The sequence below is a fragment of the Nyctereutes procyonoides genome, unplaced genomic scaffold (genome assembly GCF_905146905.1).
Source record: "Nyctereutes procyonoides isolate TBG_1078 unplaced genomic scaffold, NYPRO_anot_genome, whole genome shotgun sequence".
Lineage (NCBI taxonomy): Eukaryota > Metazoa > Chordata > Mammalia > Carnivora > Canidae > Nyctereutes > Nyctereutes procyonoides.
This window is the reverse complement of record NW_026575052.1, coordinates 7486647-7509414: the sequence shown is the minus strand read 5'-3', so window position 1 is coordinate 7509414 and position 22768 is coordinate 7486647. Positions and strand designations below refer to the sequence as shown.

Genomic DNA, 22768 nt, shown 5'->3' with positions numbered 1-22768 from the left:
TCCCAGGAGTGGGATGGAGTCCCACATCAGGCTTCCTGCGAGGAGCCTGCTTCTCCCTCTGCCTGTGTCTCTGCCTCTCTCTCTCTTTCTCTGTCTCTCATGAATAAATAAATACAATCTTTAAAACAAATAAAATAAAAAGACACTCAAACAACAGATACATGAGTGCAAATGGCAAATTTACCAAGACTGACCATGTGATGACTTACAAACAACTTTTGATCAGAAGATTAAAGTCAAAGCATGTATGTTCTCTGACCACAATGCAATTAAACTGGAAATGAGTAAGAAAAATATCTCTGGAAAATCCCCCAAATATTCAGAAACTAAATTACACACTTCTGGTATAACCCAAGGGTAAAAGGGGAAGTCAAAGGGAAAAAAGTATTTTCAACTGAATGGAAATGAAAACCCAAAAGAAAATTCTATGCTGCTATTCATTCCTATTGGTGTTTAACAAATCACCACAAACCTATTGGCTAAAAGACAACACAAATTTATTATGTCATAATTTGGGAGGTCCGAAGTCCAAAATTAGTTTCATTGGACTAAACTTAAGATAAGGGATCCCTGGGTGGCGCAGCGGTTTGGCGCTTGCCTTTGGCCCAGGGCGCGATCCTGGAGACCCGGGATCGAATCCCATGTCGGGCTCCCGGTGCATGGAGCCTGCTTCTCCCTCTGCCTGTGTCTCTGTCTCTCTCTCTCTCTCTGTGTGATGACTATCATAAATAAATAAAAAAAAAAAAATAAACTTAAGATAACAACAAAAATGTATTTTTTTCTGGAGACTGGGAGATATTTTATTCTCATGCTTTTTCAACATCTTTTAGAGGCTACTTACATTCACCTTGACTCTAGTCTTTTCTTCATGTTCAAAGCCAGCAGCATAACATCTACAAATGTCTCTGATTCTCTTGCTTCCTCCCACTTTTATGGACCCTTTTGATCACATTTGGTCCAGTAGGTTAATTGAAGATAAAAGTCTCACCATTTCAAGATGCTTAAGTTAATCACATCTGTAAAGTCACTTTTGTCATGTAAGGTAATCTATTCATAATGTGCAGGGATTAGGGCATGGATATCTTTGGCAGTACATTGTTCTGCCTACTACACAGCTAATGTAATATTTAGGTGGCAGTTTACACTACTGAATGCACATATTAGGAAAGAAAAGTGGTCTTAAATGAATGAACTCAGCCATGTGAAGAAGCCGTTCAAATAAACTAGGTAATATCAATAAGGTCTGAAATCTAATGTAAAACATGGTGCCTATAGTTGATAACATCATATTGTATAATTGAAATTTACAAAGAGAAAAGAACTTAAGTTTCCTTACCACCACCACCCGGCCAATATATATCTGAGGTGATAGATATGTTAATGAACTAGATGAAATCTTTCTACAGTGTGTGCATATCTCAGATCACCACAATGTACATTCTAAATATCTTATTTTAGATGTCGATTATACCTCATAAAGCTGAGGTTTTTTTAAAAGAGGAACAAATTACACCCAAAAGATTTAAGATAATAAATTTTAAAAACAGAAAACAAAACAATTAGGAAGAAAGATCAATACAATTAATAAAAATATTGAGAACATTAAAAATATTAACAAACCAAAATTTAAAAATGAACAAGTCAAAAAAAATTAAAAAATTAAAATGAACAAGTCTACAATTTGACTCTGAACCTTGAAAGTGTGTAACGTTAAACCTGGAAGTAAAAACATTTATTTTTCAACTTTACATTTTTATTTTAATTCCAGTTAACCCACAGTATTATATTAGTTTCAGATGTACAACGTAGTAATTCAACGTGGAAGTAAAAAGTTTTAAATTGTGTTATAGATATTATGTTTTTGGTAGAATTTAAGTCTAGAATTCCCATTTTGTTTTCTTTTTTGGTTCTAGCACTAGACCATGGGCAGACTAGCTTATACTATTTAAATTTATGTGAAGATGTCGTAGAGCATTTTAACATATGATGGGAAGCATAACCACCAAGCCATCCATCCATTTTAAATACCCCTGAGAAGATGCTGGAAAACAATGATAGTCTTACTCCCTAGTGGTTTCTTTTGGTTGATATCTTTCAGTGACCCATCATTCTTATGTATTTGATTATCATTATTAGTTTTTCTAGTTCATGTACATCTCCATTGTAAAAACTTACCCTTCTCTTAACTGGGTTTTTTCTTTTTCTGCCCCAGTTTCTTAGATCATCAGATTTTCCTAGATTTTCATAAGCATCCATGGAAGAAAAAAAAAAAGACATTAGGATCCCCAGCCTCAAGAAACTGGAGATAAAATTCTTGAATATGATGTAAACAGAATTATTTAATGCCAATTTTAGGAATTTAAAACCACAATCTAAAAAAAAGTCAATAAAATGTGGGAAACAATGATAGGAAAGAGAAGAGATTAGAACTGAGTGTGAAGTGTGGGAATTCTGATTGGAAGTTCCATTATTGGAACATTCTACTCTTTATATTCAACCCTGTGACAATGTAAGGAGGCTCTTCCCTTACCAGTAGTGGGGTATCTATTCTTAATAAGTCTTCGTAGTGTTGTGTCTCTTTGGTCTGGAGACTCAGACTCTGAATACACTCATCTTAAATCTTAGAGCTAAGGAGTTCATGTTATATTCCAAAAGAATGGAGAGCTAGAAGGGAGACTTTTTATAATTCTTGGTCTCTTATCTGGGTGTTATGTGACCACAAGATTTTCAGCTGATTTGTGCCTTTTAGGCACTTAAACCATCTCATTCTTGTTACTGAATTGTGGAGGTAAAAATTGAAACCTCCTGCCAGTCCAGAAAATGCTCCTCACAAATGCAGAAAAGAAAGAAAATAGTTTTATTATTGAAGAAGCATTATGTCTGCAGTGAGCATCATAGGCAACCCACTAATGAGATTACGGCTGAAGGAAATCCCACCCTTTCCTAAAGCCAAACAAATATAATTTATCACGTACATGTTCTCAAGATAAAGATAATTTGTCTTCATGTAGCAGGACTGTTACCAGCACCATTGCTGTTATATCTAGTTCATCCTTAATTCTCTTGGTAGTTGAGGTGTCCATCTGTTAGTTCAGTTGCCTTTATCCAGACGAGAAATTAAACTTCACATATACTTATGATGAGGTACTTGCCTAGAGGAAACTCCCATGATGACAAAGAGATGGTTCCCAGACTCTTAAGAAAAACATTCCCGAGTTACAAAGCTCCGAAAGAGTCTTCTTTAGCATTTAAAAAGATTTACACAAAAAATAAAATAAAATAAAATAAAAAGATTTACACATATGTCACATGGATAGAGGAAGAATTTATGGTTACAAGTTTTCTTTAGCCAAAGATCTAAGAAAAGGGAAAGTAGAAAAGATCTTTTTCCTTTTTGGTATCAGAAAAAAATTGAAATTTTATTAATGCTTAACAGTTTTCTGGGCACTTAACTTGATTACACTGGAGAAATAAGTAACAGAGAGTGATCTAGTAAAGATAAGCAAGTTTACCAACATGGTATCTTTACTGAATGTTGTTTTCAGATTTATATTACATAGCTAATAGAATACATTAGGAGTAAAAGTTTACCTCTCGTATGTAATCACCTCTTTGACATTCTTTTAACCTCCGTGTAATGATGATGTTCCCACGTTTTTGTTTAAAACAAATGGTGTTAAAGAGCTCCGTGAGTTCCCCAAGTCCACTGTAGATCAAAAAACATATGTAAAATTCTAACATCTTTGGTAAGATTAACAGTTTTTAAAATTTATTTCAGGAGTATTTTTATAAAGAGCAGTCCTAAAATCTAGAACAAAATGCCTCCACTTCAATCATACAGGATTGAAACAATGAATAAAAATCAGTTTTAAAAGCCTCACCCTTTTATTTTCTTCCAATTTTAAATTATTACTATAATATTGAAGAACAGAGGAAAGCCTGCTATTCAAATATTGTTGTCTGAGTCTTAACATAACACTTTTCCTTATATCCTTCCAAACTTAACATAAGTATTTTACATGGTTATAAATGTAATAATGGGTCTAATTTTTTACTTTGCCCTTTCTTTTTTTTTTTTTTAACCTAATCTCTTTTTAAGCCTTTAGCCTAATCTCACTAGCCCAAAGCCAAATCTTTGCTACTAGAAGCAGCTCATAAAAATCTTTGCTGTGACTTGGTCCTGGTCAGTTGATTGACACTTCAGCAGTGTAATTCTATCTTAAATTGGACTTCCTACAGACTGGTCAAGAAGCTTTTCTTTCTTCCTCCTTACTCTTAACTAAAGTGACTTAATAAAAAGCATGTACATCTAGCTCTTTGTAGTTCTTCACTGCCTATTATATTTTATCTTTGTTTTTTTTAAATCAAATACCAGTCTGTGAACTTTTCTTTTACTGTTAATAAAAATGTAATAGATTAAACATAGAGGGATTTTGACTAAGTTGATTTGTTATGACAGTTCCTACCGAAAGATCAGAAGTATAAGGTTTACATTCGTGTTTGCAGTTCAGTTTTTAAAAAAAAAAGATTACAAAACTATATAGTGTGCATATACTTGTGTGTCTTTTAAATGCTGGCAATAAATTCAGCCAGAGTATTCACAATATCTTAGAGATATTTTTACCAAATTGATATCTGTCTAAATTTTATAAGTGTTCTTCATTGGATATATCTTACTTTTTTCCTAAGATTTTATTTATTTATTCATGAGAGAGACACAGAGAGGCAGAGACAGGCAGAGGCAGAAGCAGGCTCCCTATGGGGAGCCGGATGCGGGACTTGATCCCAGTACCCGGATCATGCCCTGAGCCGAAGGCAGATGCTCAACTGAGCCACTCAGGTGTCCTATGCATATATTAAATAAAATTTAAAATAAAATGTGCATGTGCCCCAAACTCTGTAACTTTTAAAATAGATTCTGTTGTGGAACCAGAATTAATCACATCATTTTGGAGAGATACATATAAAACAGACTATATAAAATGAGAAGATCCATAAAAAGTGAAGAGAGACTACTACATACATACATACATACATATACATATTCAATATAAGACTCTGTGGCAGTAGGAAATTTAAACCCATGTGTGGTTACCATAATCTTAGTTCCATTCTCTGAGAAAGTAGTTGATTTGAGTAAGTCAGCAAGGAAGAATAACAGCGGTCTAATGTTTTCTTGTTCATTATAGTCTGTGACGGGATGGATAAAAAAGAATTGAGGTGTGTGTAACAAAGGAGATTTACAAGAGTATTTTTTATGATGGTGAAATAATTTTGAGAAGAATGTTAAATGTTTCCTTTTCCTTGTTCCTCAGAACAGTGTAAGTGTTCATATTCTACTGTTCTGAAAAAAAGTAGGCTGTCCAGAGAAATTGGTTGGTTTTGTCTTGAATAAATGATCTTATATTTCTATAGAGAACCAGTACATGGTACCTTTTAGTTTCATGTTTATTCACTTTTGACAATGTCTTCTATTTGTTAAGTGGCCTTTCTTTGACTCTTCTCCTTGCCCATCTTCCTGTCATTCCTCACTTCTCTCTGTTCACTCATGTGTTGACTTATGTAGGATCCTTTTACTATATTCTATTTGCTATCTGATTTTTAGTCTTTTGTACATCCAAATTGTACATCCACATGTGGAAAGATTTTGTGGAATTTGCAAGCCAAATGAATATTTAAAAATCCTTTGTAGGCTTAATTTTCCATCTAGAACTAGTGATACAATATAATCAGCAAAAATTAGGTTGTCTTTTTTCCCCAGCAGTATGAACGAGTAGATTGACAGTATTGATCTGAAATGAGAAGTGAATGTTGTAGAAGTTCTGCCTAGCTAATGAAATCTTTTTTTTATTTTATTTATTTATTCATGAGAGACAGAGACAGAGAGAGAGGCAGAGACACAGGCAGAGGGAGAAGCAGGCCCCATGGAAGGAGCCCGATTTGGGACTCAGTCCCAGGACTCGATCTGGAGACTCCAGGATCACGCCCTAGGCTGAAGGCAGGCGCTAAACCTCTGAGTTACTCAGGGATCCCCTAGCTAATAAAATCTTAAAGTGTACTTTTGTTGTCTAGAAAGCTTTAAAAAACAAGCTGGAATTTTATACCTTTTGTAGCTTAAAAGAACCTTAGATATTATCTAATCTCACTCCTCCTTTTATAGTTGAATGTACATCCACTGAGAAGTGTTAGTAGTTAGTTAATAATAGAAGCAGACCCAAGTCTAGAACTGGATGGTAGGCCAATTTCTTTTTTTTTTTTTTAAGATTTTATTTATTTATTCATATGAATACACAGAGGAGAGAGCAAGAGAGGCAGAGACACAGAAAGAGGGAGAAGCAGGCTCCATGCAGGTAGCCTGACATGGGACTCGATCCCGGGTCTCTAGGATCATGCCCTGGCGCTAAACCGCTGAGCCACCAGGGCTGCCCGGTAGGCCAGTTTCTTATATAGATAACACATACTGAATTATGTGTCTTAACCATGAAGCAGGAGGAACCTAGGGCACTGGTTGTAAGGCTATATGTGCTGATATGCACAATTTGTGCCTAAGACTTGTGCTGCTGTAATCTCTGGGCCATAACCACACAGTTGTTCATTTGATCATTTAGCTGTTTCTTCCATATGGGTGAAGCCCTCTTTTGTTCTGCTAAATTTGAATACAGGTATCATTTTAGACTTAGTATTTCCAAACATGACTTTACAGTGAGAAGTAATGGCACTCATCTTGTATTTCAGCTCAGACAGTTGTAACTGCACCAAAGATGTGGAAGAAACCAAAAGATCGGACCCGAACCACTGAAGAAGTGTTAGAGGCAGAAGTGGAGGTAAGGGGAAGAGTAAATCTCTTTAGCTTATCTTCAGAGTAGTGGTGCTATTTCCTAAGACAAGTGTGGGTTTATATATCCTTCTTGAGATCCTGTTTTTCAAACAAAACATGGTCATTGAGCTCAGAGTCTGCTTTTAGTCCACCTATAGAATTTTTATAAGATTTGTGATAGCATCTTCAGTTTGATCGGATTCTTGTCTCTTTCAAAATGCCAATTCTAAAATGGCAAAACTAAGTTATTGTTTAAATTTTGATTAGTCCCCACCCCCCTCAATTGAATTTTTCCTTCTGTTAACTAGATGGAAAGCCTAATCTGGTTAAAAAAAAAATGCAAACAAATTTGTCAAATACTCATTAGCAATGGTGGTAGAAATCATCAAGTACATTTTAAGTAAGTTGATTTTGGATCTGTCATCTTTTAACTGCATCCCAGTAACATAACTTTTCATATACGATTTGCCTGTTTTGAACTAAACCATGCCAGGTTTTGCTGTAGGTTACAGCACAACAGGAGACCATGTGAGGAAGAAACAAAGGCATAGCCCTAAGAGTGTTCTATCAGTTTCATGGTCTATAATCTCAATATCTTTAGTGCTATGTACTCTAGCTTATAAATGAAAAGTAATCTAAAAGATTTGTATATTGCTTTTTTATTTTTTGAACTCTTAACATCTACTTTATTAAAATAATATTTATTAAATGTATATGGTAATAACATTAGAATATACAAATTATTTTAAAGTGACTTTAAATGCATTTATTTCAAAAGGCTTTTCTATCTAGTATAATTCTTACCTTTCCAAGCAGTTCACAGTACCCCTTTGTTACTTCCCCCGTCCTGTCACTGCTCTTACATGCTCTACTGATGTCACAGTTAGTACCTTAGCAACCACCAAAATGTTTCATGGAAGTGCTTACAGTGTGGTTATCGGGGGTAAGAATTGGCAGGAAGTTGTAGAGGTGCAAATAGTTGCTGCGCTTGTCTTGCAGCTGAACAAGAAAATGTTGCTACTACAGAGAATAAAATACCTTCCAGAGGCAGGGGAATTTCATACATTCCTGGTATGGCTGCAAGAGCTTCATAAACTGTTTTCTTTTTAGATTCTGCTATTTTTTATTTGTTTTCTTCTATTGTACTTCGTTAATCTTTGCTCATTTCTAGGCATTGCTGAATATTAAATGGGTAGGCCACCACTCCTGCAAATATTCACCCTCTTCTTTAGGTCATTGGCTAGCCAACATTTCCTGTAACAGTCCACATAGTAAATAGTTTAGACTTTGTAGATTATATGATCCCTGTCACAGTTTCTCAACTCTTTTGCTGTACCCCAAACACAGCCATAGACAATGTATAAAAGAATGATTGTGACTACATTCCAGTAGAAATTCATTGACAGACACTGAAATTTGAATTTCATATAATATTCATGTGTCATAAAATATTCTTCTTTGGAATTTTTTCAGTGAGTACAAATGCAGAAACCATCTTTATCTTGCATACTATACAGAAATGGAGGATGAGCCATATTTGGCCCATGAACCATAGTTAGCTAAAACCTTCTTCGGATTGTTATTCTTCATACATAAAAACTGTTTTTACTCGTTTTGAATCCATTTTTTCTCAACTGTATAGTTTATAATAAAGAATTTATTTGCACACAGACCTTCCCCCCCAGAAATCCTAGTTCCAGTTTTTCCTATAGTTGTGCATTTATTACAGTACTTCAATGCATAATGGGTGTCATTATCTTTATTTTCACTGATCCTCAAACTCTCTTTTTCTCAATAGATTTTTCTCAGCCTTTAAAAGAATGTGTTTCAGATATCAGCATGTTTTAGGTTATATATTGGTTTGTTATGTCATTGCAAATATTTTAACAATTTCTATAAATTATAGCCTAGAAAGTTAATGTGAAATGTGATTTATCTTAAAACTGTTTATCAAAGGATCTTAAAATTTGTTTTAAATTTTTAGGATATTTCATTAGTTACTACATATAGTTGTTGGGTCTGATTTTCTTGGACTTTAAAAGCTCCTAAATTAAACAGGCAGTTTTATCAACTAAATTCTTCTTTTAACAACTTAACTTCCTATAAAAGTTTAACCTTTGTTTGACAGTCCAGCCAATAAGGTGTTTTCTTTCTTCAGTCTGGTTTTCGTGGTAAATAGTTTAGGAACTGTTAAGATGCTTATAAACTAGTTTAATAGAGCTTCTTGCAGCTGACAGAAAAATAATCATCATAAATATTTAATGCAGCTAATTTTGTGGATTCCCTTAAAAAAATATCCTTCTAACAATGTTCCTCAGACACTTTGGTGATGTTTTGTTCTCTGAATAATGGTTTGTCATTCATGGAAACAAGTTTATTTATACTTCTTTTTCCAGTTAGAAATTAAGTTTCCAAGTAATACATTCTCTGCTTATGTCCAGTAGATTTTCTGTTGTCAATTTTAGGTCCACAAAGAGGACATAATATATTTTTTTTCTCTAAAATAACATTTTTCTTCATTTTACAACCCCTGAAATATGAATGGTCTGTAAATGTATAATGTAGTTATACTGCTCTTTAATAAGTTTAAGTATCATTGACAGACTTTCAAGCCAAATTATTCAAGATCTTGATGTATACTTAATTAGAAGGTGATATTACACGGTCGTTATAAGTTAGACTACAGTAGAGTGTAGAATAAGAAAAAGGTTGTTGATTCATGATTCAAACTTGATAGATCTTTTTTTTCTCAAAGTCACTCTGTGCCATGTTTTAAAAAGAAATCATTTCAGCCATTATTTTCTTGAAATTTTTATGTCTGTCTTTCTTTTGATGGTTTCCATACTGTGTTTTTCTGTTGGGAAAGTGGGGAAAGCACATGTCAAAATGAGTGGTAGCAGGAGTGTGTGTGTCTGTGTGTTTTCATGAACTTGTTTTTCATTATGTAAGCCAGTCCTGAAAACCTATCTATTTCTATTGACGACATTCTAATATGTTGTCTTTTCCCCGTGATCTGATGAAGATAATTGACTAGTGTTATACTTGTTACAATATTTTACAGTATTTCACTTATATAAGAAAGTAGGGGACAGCCCGGGTGGCTCAGAGGTTTAGCGCCGCCTTCAGCCCAGGGCGTGACCCTGAAGACCCAGGATCAAGTTTTGCATAGGGCTTCCCACGAGGAGCCTGCTTCTCCCTCTGCCTGTGTCTCTGCCTCTCTTTCTCTCTGTGTCTCTCATGAATAAATGAATAAAATATTTAAAAAATAAAAAAAATTTTTTAAAAAGTAGGATTTGTAACTGATTTTTTTGGAAAAAATATACTTTCATAAATCAGTTGAGGTAACCAATTGATATGACATTTTTTTTGCTCTCCTAGCATGAATTTATCACTTAGAATGTCTACTTCCTCTGAGTGCTTCTTCCAAAGGTTTGTTTTTAGAGTGCTTACCCTTCATAATATAGAAAGACATAAAGTTCATGGAGAACTAATGTCAAGAAGTTTTGATGGTTCATATATGGCCCTCAAAAACTTTTTAAAAGATTGTATTTATTTCTTTAATTTTTTAGAGAGAGAGTACATGCGGGAGGAGGAGCAGAGGGTGAGAGAGAAGAGAATCCCAAGCAGACTCTCTGCACTGAGCAAGGAGCCTGTCATGGGGCCCCATCCCAAACCCTGAGATTCTGACCTAAGCCGAAACCAAGAGTCAGATGCTCAACCTACTGAGCCACTCAGGCACCACAAGAAATTAATCTTTTTGATATCTGAATTATAGTGGTCAAAAATCATCTGGTAAATAACTTCCATTCTATTTTGCTTTTTAAAAATAGGATGCACCAAGGGCGCCTGGATGAAGCAGTCATTTAAACATCCCACTCTTGGTTTCGGCTCAGGTTGTAATCTTAAGGTCACAAAATCCAGCCCTGCATCAGGCTTCATGTTTAGCCTGGAGTCTGCTTGTGATTCTCTCCCTCTGCCCCTCTCACTTGTGCTCTTTTTCTTTCTCAAAAATAAATAAGAAATAAAGGTTTGTTTTTTGTTTTTAAGATTTTATTTATTCATGAGAAACACAGAAGAGAGAGAGGCACAGACACAGGTAGAGGGAGAAGCAGGCTGCATGCAGGGAGCCTGAGGTGGGACTCGATCTGAGTCTCCAGGATCATGCCCTGGGCTGAAGGCTGTGCTAAACAACTGAGCCACCCGGGCTGCCCATAAATCTTAAAAAATAAAAATAGGATGCACCAGAACCCGGATTTCTGCCTCTGTAGAGGAATATATGCCAACCACTTTTCCATATACAATTTGAGTAAGGTTACAACCACAGAGAATTCTAAGAACCAATAAACAAAATAGATTTTAACTAACAAGTGCCCTCCTTGTAAAATGAAAGATGATCAGCTTTGCAGGACCTAGGTACTTTACTCATCAAACCCTCCATTTAGCAGCAAGAGAAGCACAAAAGTCTCCCTCTAATGTTTCTTTTTATACCTGCTGAGCCTTAGTGGTAAGAGTAGGAGTGCTTGATTTAGATTTCTGACTAGGCCTCTTTCATGTTCAACAAGTGCAAGGATTAACAGTTCTTTCCATTCTAACCTTTGGTACATTTAGATTTCATTAGTCATGTTAAAGCATTTCAGTAGCCATGTGACCTGTCTTCTCTCTGCCAAGAGATGAAATGAGAAAAGTGTTTTTAATAAACTTAGCATTCTAGTACCATATACTGAGCACAGACATCCTTTTTTTGAGTGACCTGTTTTCCTATGCTTTTAGAGGGGATAGGTGTAGGTTTTCATGCATATTTACATGGTAAAAATGATGTAACCTCTGTGTTCACTTACGCTTTAGCCTAAAGCTGAAGAGGAGCTTTCAGGTGACAAAGTACTTGAATCTGAACAGGATAAAATGAGCCAAGGGTTTCATCCTGGAAGAGACCCCTCTGACCTAAAAAAAATAAAAACTGTGGAAGAAAATGGAGAAGAAGCTGAGCCTGTACGTAATGGTGCTGAGAGTATTTCTGAGGGTGAAGGAATAGATGCTAATTCAGGCTCCACTGATAGTTCTGGTGAAGGGGTGACATTCCCATTCAAACCAGGTAAGTGTATCCCTGCCTTCCTCTGTAGTTCTTTCCTTTTCACCTTCACTCTGTTATAACCTTACAGTAATATTGGTTTGTTGTGGGAAATATTGGATGAAAGAAAGAGGCTATCACAGTATAATATTTACAGAATAGATTAGTGGGTGTAAGTTAGTGACTAGCAAATCCAGGAAGTTCCTTGTTGGCGGAAGTGATATCTGATGCTGGTGTTCTGCTTTTACTGGCATTGGAAGAGCAGCTGGCATAGGATGTCAGTCAGTGCTAGACTGGTGGGATTTGACAAGAGAAATTTAATTTTATTTAGTTTAATCGAAAGGGCTGTTTCAGTGCTTGTTTGTGCTTACCATGTCACAAGCCTTAATCACTTACCCTTATTACATGTAACACACATTTTTTATTCTTTTCTCTTTATAAAATGTTGGGTTATGGCATATCTGGCTAGCTCAGTCAGTAGAGCGTATGACTCTTGATCTCAGGATTATGAATTCAAGTCCCATGTTGGGTGTGGAGCCTATTTAAAGGGAAGAAAAGAAAAAAGAAAAACAAAAGAATTTAAAAATGTTGGTTGTAACTCACTAATTTCACAACAGAAACTTGTTGACAACTCTGTAGACCTGAACTATGATCATCACAAGCAGTGTGACTAGGTTATGAAGCACAGGCAGTATGAGACGTGCCCTGTGAAATACATGATAAGCCCCAGAGGCTCTTTCATCTTTAGGCACCAGCAAGTCCATTAAAGCTCTATCTATCCCAGTCCTGTGTAAACTGTGGTTGCCTTCGAGATTTTTGGAGAGATTTGGCATGGATATGTGGGGAAAGATGGTTCATTTGATAGAAAATTTGTGATAGGTGCAGTGTTTTTCTTAGTCTGCCAAATCTGAGTGACTTCTGTATAACATTGGGTTTGAATATCAAATATCAGACTTGAAAAATAATCTACACAGAAATTAGTGATGTACAACCAACATTTTAAAAAATAGATAATTAAAAATTGTCAGTGCATTACAAAAGTTAGGGTAAATGCTGTTTTAAGAAACATTTCTTTTACATATTTATTTGTTTTGAATCATAGAATCATATTTCTTATTGTGAGTTGTAGTAAGAAATGTTTGAAAGTAACTGATTGATACTACCTTAATATACTGATCTTTTCTCTACCAGTAAACTGTGGCCAGTGGGCTTTGTGAAATTGTAGGGCTTTGCTATAGTAAAATTTTTGTTTAACTTCTGGACTCAGTATACTGAAATTACTTCTAGAGATCTAGGCTTGTCTCATATCATGAAGTACTTGAGGATACCACCAGTCCTTTAGAAGATTGAGACACTGTTGTCATTTGTAGGACTGTGTCAGTATATTGGAGTGTGTGTGTGTGTGTGTGTTTCTGTTTTTTGAGTAAGCTCTGTGCCCAATGTGAGGCTCAAACACATGACTCTGAGATCAAGAGTCACGTGCTGTACTGACTGAGCCACCCAGGGGCCCCCATCAGTTATATTTTTATCCTTCAGTCTGGCAAGGTACTTACCTATTGGCCTGAACTATATTGAACAATAAACTGTAATATACCCTAGCAATAATTGGAAAAAAGTCAGTTTAAAATTTAGATCCAATAAACTGTCTGCCTTTTAATGAATAGAATAAGGTAATAAGGATTTTGTTGAAAATATCCCAGACCATCAAGAGTCTATCACTTATATATTAAGAACCACTAATTAAAGAAGGACCTAGAGTACTACCATGAAGTGATCCTGGGACCTGATTTTTTTTTAAGATTATATTTATTTATTCATGAGAGACTCAGAGAGAGAGGCAAAAAGACACAGGCAGAGGGAGAAGCAGGCTCCCTGCAGGGAGCCTGATGTGGGACTTGATCCTGGATCCCAGGATCATGCTCTGAGCTCAAGGCAGATGCTCAACCACTGAGCTACCCAGGAGTCCCCTGGAGCCTGATTTTGATGAAATCTTGTCAATTAAAAGAAAAATACTATGTCATGCTTTTATTATCCTATAAAAATTTTAAGAAATTCTCCAACTTTATATAATGCGGTAAGGATTGTGAGAAATGATAACTGTAACAATAGTCATAGTAGCAAAGTAAGTGCCATAGCACTTACTATTAACTTAAAATTTGGCAGCCCCAGTGGCCCACTGGTTTGGCACTGCCTTCAGCCCAGGGTGTGATCCTGGAGACCCAGGATCAATTCCTGCATCAGGCTCCCTGCCTGGAGCCTGCTTCTCTCTCTGCCTGTGTTTCTGCCTCTCTCTCTCTCTGTCTTTCATGAATAAATAAATAAAATCTTAAAAATAAAATAATATAATAAAAATTAACTTAAAATTAATATTAAAATATTAGCTAAGAAGCATCTGGCTGGCTCAGTCAGAAGAATGTGTGACTCTTGATTTCTGGATCGTGATTTCAAGCCCAACATTAAGTTTAGAGATATTTAAATAAAACTTTATGTATTTTTATATATGTATATTAGCTAAAAGTGTGTCAGGATATTTGAAGAAGGATATATGTGCGTTCCCTATTCAGTTGTTTCAGCAAGTACATAATTTTATTTTCTCCAGATTAAGCTGTAGTCAATAGTGATAAAGGGTTATTATCCAAAATGTGTAAAGAACTACAAGTCAACACCAAATAAAAAAATCCAATTTAAAAAATGGGCTGAGGACCTGAGTAGACATTTTTCTGAAGGAGACATAAAGGTTGCCACCAGACGAAAAGATGCTCAACATCACTATTTGTCAGGGCAATGCAAATCAAAAGCACAATGAGATATCACCTCACACCTGGCAGAATGGCTAGTATCAAAAGGACAAGAAATGGCAAGTGTTAGTAAGATTGTGAAGAAGAAGGAACCTTCATGCACTATTAGTGGAAATAAAAATGGTGCAACTACTATAGAAAACAAGTATGGGGGTTCTTCAAAATTAAAAATGGAAATATCTTATGACCCAGTAATTCTCCTTTTGGGTATTCACCCCTATGTTGATTATAGCATTATTTACAATAACCAAGATATGTAAGCACTCTAAGTGTCCACTGATAGATGAATGGAAAATGAAGATGTGTGTATATATGTGTGTATGTGCATGCAAGGTGTACACACATGGTAGAGTATTACTCAACCATCTAAATGAATGAAATCTTCCCATTTATGACAATGTGGATGGACCTAGAGTGTATTATACCTAGTGAAATAAGTCAGACAGAAAGAGACAAACACCATTAGATATAAAACAAACAGGGCAGCCTGGGTGGCTCAGTGATTTAGCACCACCTTGAGCCCAGAGCATGATCCTGGAGACCTGGGATCGAGTCCCACGTTGGGCTCCCTGCATGGAGCCTGCTTCTCCCTCTGCCTGTGTCTCTATCTCTCTCTGTGTGTGTCTCTCATAAATAAATGAATAAAATCTTTAAAAAAAAAAGTATAAAACAAACAAATAGAAAAACAGAAACAAACATAATTTCAGAGAACAGCCTGTGATTGCCAGAGGAGAGGTGGGTTGGGGGGGTGGGGAAAAAAGGTGAACAGATTGAGAGGGTCAGATTTCCAGTTAAAAAATAAATAAGTCACAGAGATGAAAAGTACAATATAGGGAATATGGCTAATAATATTATAATAACTATATGGTGGAAGATGGTTAATTGCACTTAACCATGGTGAGCCTTTTGTACTGTATATAGTTATCAAGTCACTGTCTTGTATCTGAAACTAATACAATATTGTAAGTCAACTATGCTTTAAAAATAAACCATAGTTGGGAGAAAAATTTAAATGTAGCTGCTTAGCCTTTTCAGAATCTTAAAGAAGTTATTTGTATTTGTTTTGTGTCCTTTTGCCTTTTTTTCCCTTCCAAAATAACATTTCCAAGTGAAAAACCAAAGTATCCCTCTTTCACAGGAAACTAATGAGTATTATAGATCCCTTATTTCTGAGGTATTTAAAGGCTTGGTAGTTTATTTTAATGAGTATTATTGCATGTTTCTGGCCAAAGGCTGCTTAATGTGTATATTAATTGGTTTCTGTAGAAATGTCAGATTACTATCCAAAGGTATCCAGAAGGGATAAAGGAACATATGACAGTTTAAAATTTTTACATGACATTTTCTGACAGTAGCTCTATGTTTACTTTGTGTTTTAGTCTATGACAGGATAAATACCAGAATCTCGTTTATATTCTGATTGGTTATACATATAAATGATCCCAAAGACACTTGTCTGCCTACATCCCTTTTTCTAGATTCCTGGAAGCCTGCTGATACAGAAGGCAAGAAGCAGTATGACAGGGAGTTTTTGCTGGACTTCCAGTACATGCCAGCCTGTATACAGAAACCAGAGGGCCTGCCTCCCATCAGTGATGTGGTTCTTGACAAAGTAAGGTGTTAACTCAGAGAAAGCTATCTTTTTTTTTAGGGAACTGGTTTCAGTTATCAGTACAGATATGTGAAGTATGAGCAATTTTTAGGAATTACTAGACTAAATATATTTGAATTAAAGTATATAATATTTAAATACTAGCATTTTCCTACATAATGTTGGATTTAGGGTTTACTGTAGATTACCCTGACCTTGGGGTTTGGCCCTTATTTAAGTAGTAACATTTTAAAATTCATTAATTGTCTGCTTATTATAGCTATTGCCTAGTGATATGGTGAAAAATGTGTATCTGCTGGGCTAATACGACAAAAGCGATATGGAGCTCTTTCTTCACTGGTCTAAAATTTCAGTATGGAATTAGAATGGCTTTGAGGACAGGTCAGAAACCTGAGTATATTTGGCCAATCAAACTGAAATGGTAATCAGCATAATTCAAGTAATGTTAAATCTGATAATTCAAAAATACATACTTCTAGTGATTACTTTTCATTTCTGGCAAATAGGCACCTTTTCTCTTTACTGTTCTTAATGGTCCATACAGAAAATTAGTACAGTGTTTATTTTATCTTTATTAAGGTAAAAAGAGTAGAGTCAGATATGTATCTGCCCAAGTAATTTTATGTATATCAATGATGAACCAGTGCTGATGACCAAGCTTAAAATATTTTTGTTTTGAAGATAAATTATTAATCCTAATTGAAGTGTAAAGGGTAGCTCTCTCTCACAATGAAATCCACCTCTTTTTGAAATTTTTAGCACCTGCTTATCCATACCATATGTGTATTATTTTCTTCTTTTATAGCAACAGGGTTTCTTATTTCTCTTGATCTAAGTCTTCTCTCTTAGGTACTTAAGTGGCAGTACTAATTTGAGGCTACTTTAGAGGGTAGGTTTTATATACATTAAATTAGATCTAAAAATAAATAAATAAATAAATTAGATTTACATTCACTAAATTAGATTATCCTCTAGAAAATATTCCTTCTTATCTTCCTACCTTATTGGTTTCTGACTTTACCCAATTATTAGTTGATTTCTTCCTGAGCTCCTTAATTTTATTTAGTCTATAGTCATATTACATTCCGATACAAAGCCAAATACCTCCAATTAACAAGACAAATCGAGTAAGATTTTAAATGAGTGATTACACATGAAAATATCTCTTTTAGAGACTTACTGTTCACTCAAAGTATATGCTTTGCTAACTATAAGACAACAGCAACAAAATCGACATGTGCGATAGCAGGATTCTTCACAGTGAATACTCTGATGTCCTGGTGAATATCCTGGGGAAAAAATCCCCAAGTTTTTCCCTAGTTTATAGGATCTCATAGCTTTTCTTGTGTCATTCTGCCTGTCCTTGAGTGTCCATTTAGCCAATCTAATGGTTGTGTCTAGCTTCCCCTCAGGAATTTTAGGCCTAACCAGTCCCAGGGCGCCAGAAAACAATTGCTGGTCTTTTGGGAGAAGTTCAGATTGGTTCAGATTCAGATGGTTCAGATTGGACTTTGCTGCCTCAGAAAGCCAATGCTCATCATTTTAGCTGACAAAACTTTTCAGTCTAAGTTTTTACCTATTTGCCACTGAATGCTTTGGAACTTGTATTAAGCTTTCCTTTGTTTCTTCATGCAGATCAACCAACCCAAATTGCCAATGCGAACTCTGGATCCTCGGATTTTGCCTCGAGGACCAGACTTTACTCCAGCCTTTGCAGATTTTGGAAGGCAAACCTCTGGTGGAAGAGGTGTACCTGTAAGTGAAAGTTTCCTATAACCTAATTAGCTAGAAAATGTCATAGACTTCATGACATCTTGTGTCCAGTGGCAAGAGAGCTGCTTTTTTTCATTGATTCCTTTAAGAAGAAGTACAAGAGTGAAGACTTGTCCTGTTTTCCATACTAATATTAAAGCAAATAAAGAATACACTTGAGTCATTTTTTACTTGTGAGAAACTGGTCTGCATTAATTTGGTCTTGATTTTTTTGCATAGTTTTTCCAATTGAAATGAACTGCAGATGGGTTAAAAATTTAGTCAACCTTTAATAGGACTCCTGTTTTATTTTGAGGTGTCCTGATATAGTTGAGATCTCTAATGGCATTCAGCTAATGGCCATCTCTTTGTCTTTCTTTCTACAGATTTGCAAAGTGCAGAGCAGGCATGGATTGCCAATTCTGGAACAGAGCAAAGCCCCAGCTTGTACTCCACTGGCGATGTCGCACCCACCCCTGAAGAGCCTGCCTCTAGGGGTGCGCTGAATCCTTTTTTTTTTTTTTTTAACAGTAGTCTCTGGTGTTATGATATTTTCTGTTTTGTTCTTCTCACTTACTGTAGGTTGTGAAGTCAAAATATGAACAAATGACATGTACAAAAGAGTGCAGTATTGGTAAACTGCAGGTTTCCTTTACACCCCCAGTGGCAGGCTCTTCAGCGGTAGAAGTGACATCACCAGTGGATTTATGCTGGGGCACTGCACTGTGCAGGATGTGGCAGGCTGTGCCTACTTCATGCTTTGTAGACTTGCAGAAAGCATGGGGGAAAGTTGCCAATGATGTGACTACCTATTTTTCCCAAGTTGGAATGGTATAGAGAGTGCTTAATTTAAACTTCTGGAGGAGCTTGGAGTTTGTGCATTTGCAGATCACTCTGTTAAGACTACCTTATTTTATGTTTGTAAAAATTTTTTTATTTAAGGTGACAGTTTTTATTTCCCCATCACCTTTTTATTTCTGAAATGGCAACTTTTGAAACCTGCTTTGAAATGAGACTGTACCATCAGAAAACAAATGTCACTTTGTAGATATTTGAATTATTTGTTGTTTGCCTGCAGCCAAACACTAATTAAAAATATTTCAATGCCCACAATGTGTTAAAGGCTTTGTAAAACCTACAGAAAATCTCCTTAATTTGAAGCATATTATTTATTGAGCATTACCATCTTAACAATATCTCTGTGTGTGATATTCTGTTCTCACACAGTTTGGAAATTTAATCTTTATTTTCTGTAAATACTAAATTAAAATTTTTCTCAAGTTTGAATTAACCTTACCAGAAAGTCTTAGAAAGCAGTTTCTAGAAACCATTTGATACGTTATTTTTCAGAATTATTTCCCTTTTTGGTGGTGTAAAGTTATATTTCTTGTAGCTTTATTTTTGTTTTTGTTTCATTTTTGATTTATATGTTTGTTTTGCCAAACATTGGAAATAATGTTGATGCCATTTTATTAGTCTCTAGTTAACAGCATCTGTCATCGTATTGGTCTGTTTTATTCATATGTCGCTCACAGAAGCTATGGTTTTCTGCATCTCCTATTCCAGTGTATACTGCCACTTCTCATCACCAGCTTACTATTGTTTAATAATTAGGTATAGCAGAAAGGAAGTGCTGTAAATTGAGGATAAGCTATGTATTTTTCAAAATATTGAAATCAGAAAATGAATTTTTAAATTATAACAATGTATGCCCACTAATCTATGTGCTTACATATGTAAATGAGTTGGTGCAAAATAATGTGTTTGTAAGTGAGCCATTATTAAGAATTTGTAATGTCTCCAAAAAGGTCAGCTTTAGTTATCTTATTTTCTTTAAATAGTTCTGTCATATGCCACAAGCTAATTTTTAAGTAAAATTGTGATTCATCAGAGTAATACTGATATGGTAAGCCTAATATAAGTTATTATTCTTCCAGCACCTCCCATAGATAACAAACATTCTCCATTTAATTTGTCCTGCTTTTCTTGGTATATTGTTGGTGGATTGAGTTGGGAATTTCATAGAATGTAGCTGTGTAACATATAAAGGAACAGTTAATAATGCTCTTTGGGGAAAATGCAGAAGTCCTACTCTTCATCATTTTTGGCTCCATACCTCTAATCATTTTTCCCAGCCTCCCAATTGGCTTATAAATGATTACCACCCAAAGATATTAAGGTCTTATTAGACTTAGATTTCTTGATGTGGCTTAAGTAACTATGACTCCTACTATTAACTTCCCTTCAAAAGACTTACTACAAAATATGTTGAATGAATAGCAGGTGTTTCAATATGTCATATGCAGTTACATAGCATTTTCAAACATAAGAGTCTTTTGATGGAAGTAATATATATATCTACTGGAAGCACTCAGACACTATCTCCTCTCTAGTTTTTTAAAAGTCAGATTACGGTGGCAAAGTCTTTAAAAATAAATAAACAAAAATCAAATTACTTAGCAATTGTGATGTTGATTTTAATAGTAATGTGGTCAGACATCACAGAAGGTGCCCCAAAAGAAATGTATTGAGAGAGAGACAGTGGACCTATACTAGTAATTTGCCGTTTATATTTATTTCAGTTAGCTTTGAGATTAGCTGAGCTATTATAAAATTCCTAGGGGCAAAAAGGTTTCCTGAGCTTAGATCCTCCTTCCCTTTGTCCTTTAAAGAAACATTTGGCTCTCTCTCTTTAAAACTTGGTAGGATGAATATTGGTTCAGTTTTCTTCGGTTATTCAGGTAAGCAGTATGTTTAAGGTTATAGTCTATGAATGAGGGAAGAGCAATGTAAACTGAATTCTAAAACAGATGGGTTGGGTATGCTTTCTTATTTAATACATTGAAGAAACATATGAGAGTGGGTAAAAAAGTTTAAACTTCATTCACCTAGAAAAAGAAATTGCAACTCACTTAGTTAACACAAAATTTTGATGTTTATTTGAATTGTCACATTTTTGGACACTGAGCACATTATGACTTAAAATTGCTCTGCCACCCAGGAAGCTCCTCTTCCAATCAGATTGTCCCTTAAACAAAGAGACCAGGCCTCATTTATATATAATATATATATATATATATATATATATATATACACACACACACACACATATATGTGTATATATATATTCCATAACTCTAACACAGGATCCTAGATTTTGTGTGTGTTTATTTAGTAAATGATTCATTCATTATATATGGTGCATCTTTTGAAGGATGCTGTAAATTTGACAATTTGTACTGAGTTTTCCATACACCCACCAAAAGGACATGAAATAAGCATTTTTTATTTCATGATATTAAGGTTAATTCTATCAATACAGATAACACTTTTTAAAAAGTTCTTTTTCTTCTTTGGTATTAATAACTTACTTGTTTTTAAGGTCCTTTTATATGCCTTATATCCTTGATCCTTATAATTACTTTTGTAGATAGGACTGGCATTAAATGTATTAGAAAGCCTAAGTTCAACAAAGTTCAGAGACTTGCTCACAGTAATTTTGCTCATAAATAGCAGAATTGAACTCAAAGTCCACAGTCCTTTTGTCTTCTATCTGCCTCTTTTTTTTTTCTGCTTACAATAGTCCTTCCAGATATTGACATTCCGGATAGTGAATTCATTTTCAGAGTATAAGCATGAGTACATTAGAAATTAATTTATTAAGTGTGTTAAGCATTTATAAGTATAATCTGTTGATGACTCAGTATTCTTGGTTAAATATTTGTGAACAATACCTTACTTAGTTATATACAGTGAACCAAATAATAATTTTCAAGGTTCTCTTGAGAGCTTGCCACATAGGTTATCATACCAACCTTTTATTTGGGATTAGCATCTTATGTTACCTTTTCAAAACTTATTATCCTTCGAAACGTTATTACCTACTTAGTAAAAGTTTTCATATCCTTATGCAGTTCATTTGAAATCCATATGGAACTTGTCTTGGAGCTGGTAAAGAGATTTGGCATAAGTCATATTTAGTTTCTAGATACAAATCTCACTGCATATTCATTGATGTTTCCAGTACTTTTGGGAAATTTTGTACTTCATTCAAGCATGATTAAAATTATATCCCTAAATTATGATTACTATGGCTCTTATCTGATTTTGATATAATTACCTTTCATTACATTCAGTGATCTTTGTTCTTGACAAATTTTTATGTGCAAATGCATGGGTAAATTTAAATGTCTTGTGATGCAGGTGTTTAATTGAGCTTTTCCAAGCATTGAAAAAGATTTTACCCCACACTAGTTATCCATTCTAGTTTATAGTAGAATATAACCTGAATTATAAAAATCAGGTTATACTTGATTACTGCATGTACTCTTTTATAAGCTTGTTTTGTCTGGGCTATTATATCAAAGTTTCAGTTATAAATAAATGTTTATATAGTAGTCCTATCCAGTCCCTGTTGGTACTTTTCCAGTGGTGTTCTCTTCATTTCTTTTTTAGTTATACTGTGTGGTACCTCAGGTTTTTTAATGTGTACCAAATACTCTGAGATTATATCATTTATGCTGAGTGCTTAGCTGCATATATTTGACAAGATTGGTGTGTATTGTCCAGAAATTTTATCTTTTGATCCTGATACATGCTTGATGCTGCTATTACTAATTAGAGCAGATGGTGAAATATAATTCTGAGAATGAATATTATTATTTTTTAAAAGGCTTTCAATCTTATCAGTTTCAGCCTCAGACCATCTATCTCTTAGAACC

At 34.9% G+C, this 22768-nt stretch overlaps 1 protein-coding gene across 11 annotated transcripts in view; it reads left to right on the top strand.

Moving 5' to 3' along the window:
• Window positions 1-22768, top strand: part of EIF4G3 (eukaryotic translation initiation factor 4 gamma 3) — a 335147-nt gene that overhangs the window by 240067 nt on the left and 72312 nt on the right. For 8 of the 11 annotated variants that reach the window (XM_055331203.1, XM_055331202.1, XM_055331199.1 and 5 more), the window contains 5 exons: window positions 6736-6824; window positions 11663-11909; window positions 16162-16295; window positions 17931-18050; window positions 18434-18544. In XM_055331203.1, coding sequence (XP_055187178.1) covers window positions 6736-6824; window positions 11663-11909; window positions 16162-16295; window positions 17931-18050; window positions 18434-18544 — 701 coding nt within the window. The remainder of the gene's footprint in view (window positions 1-6735; window positions 6825-11662; window positions 11910-16161; window positions 16296-17930; window positions 18051-18433; window positions 18545-22768) is intronic. The other 3 variants (XM_055331204.1, XM_055331201.1, XM_055331200.1) reach the window with 1 other exon arrangement.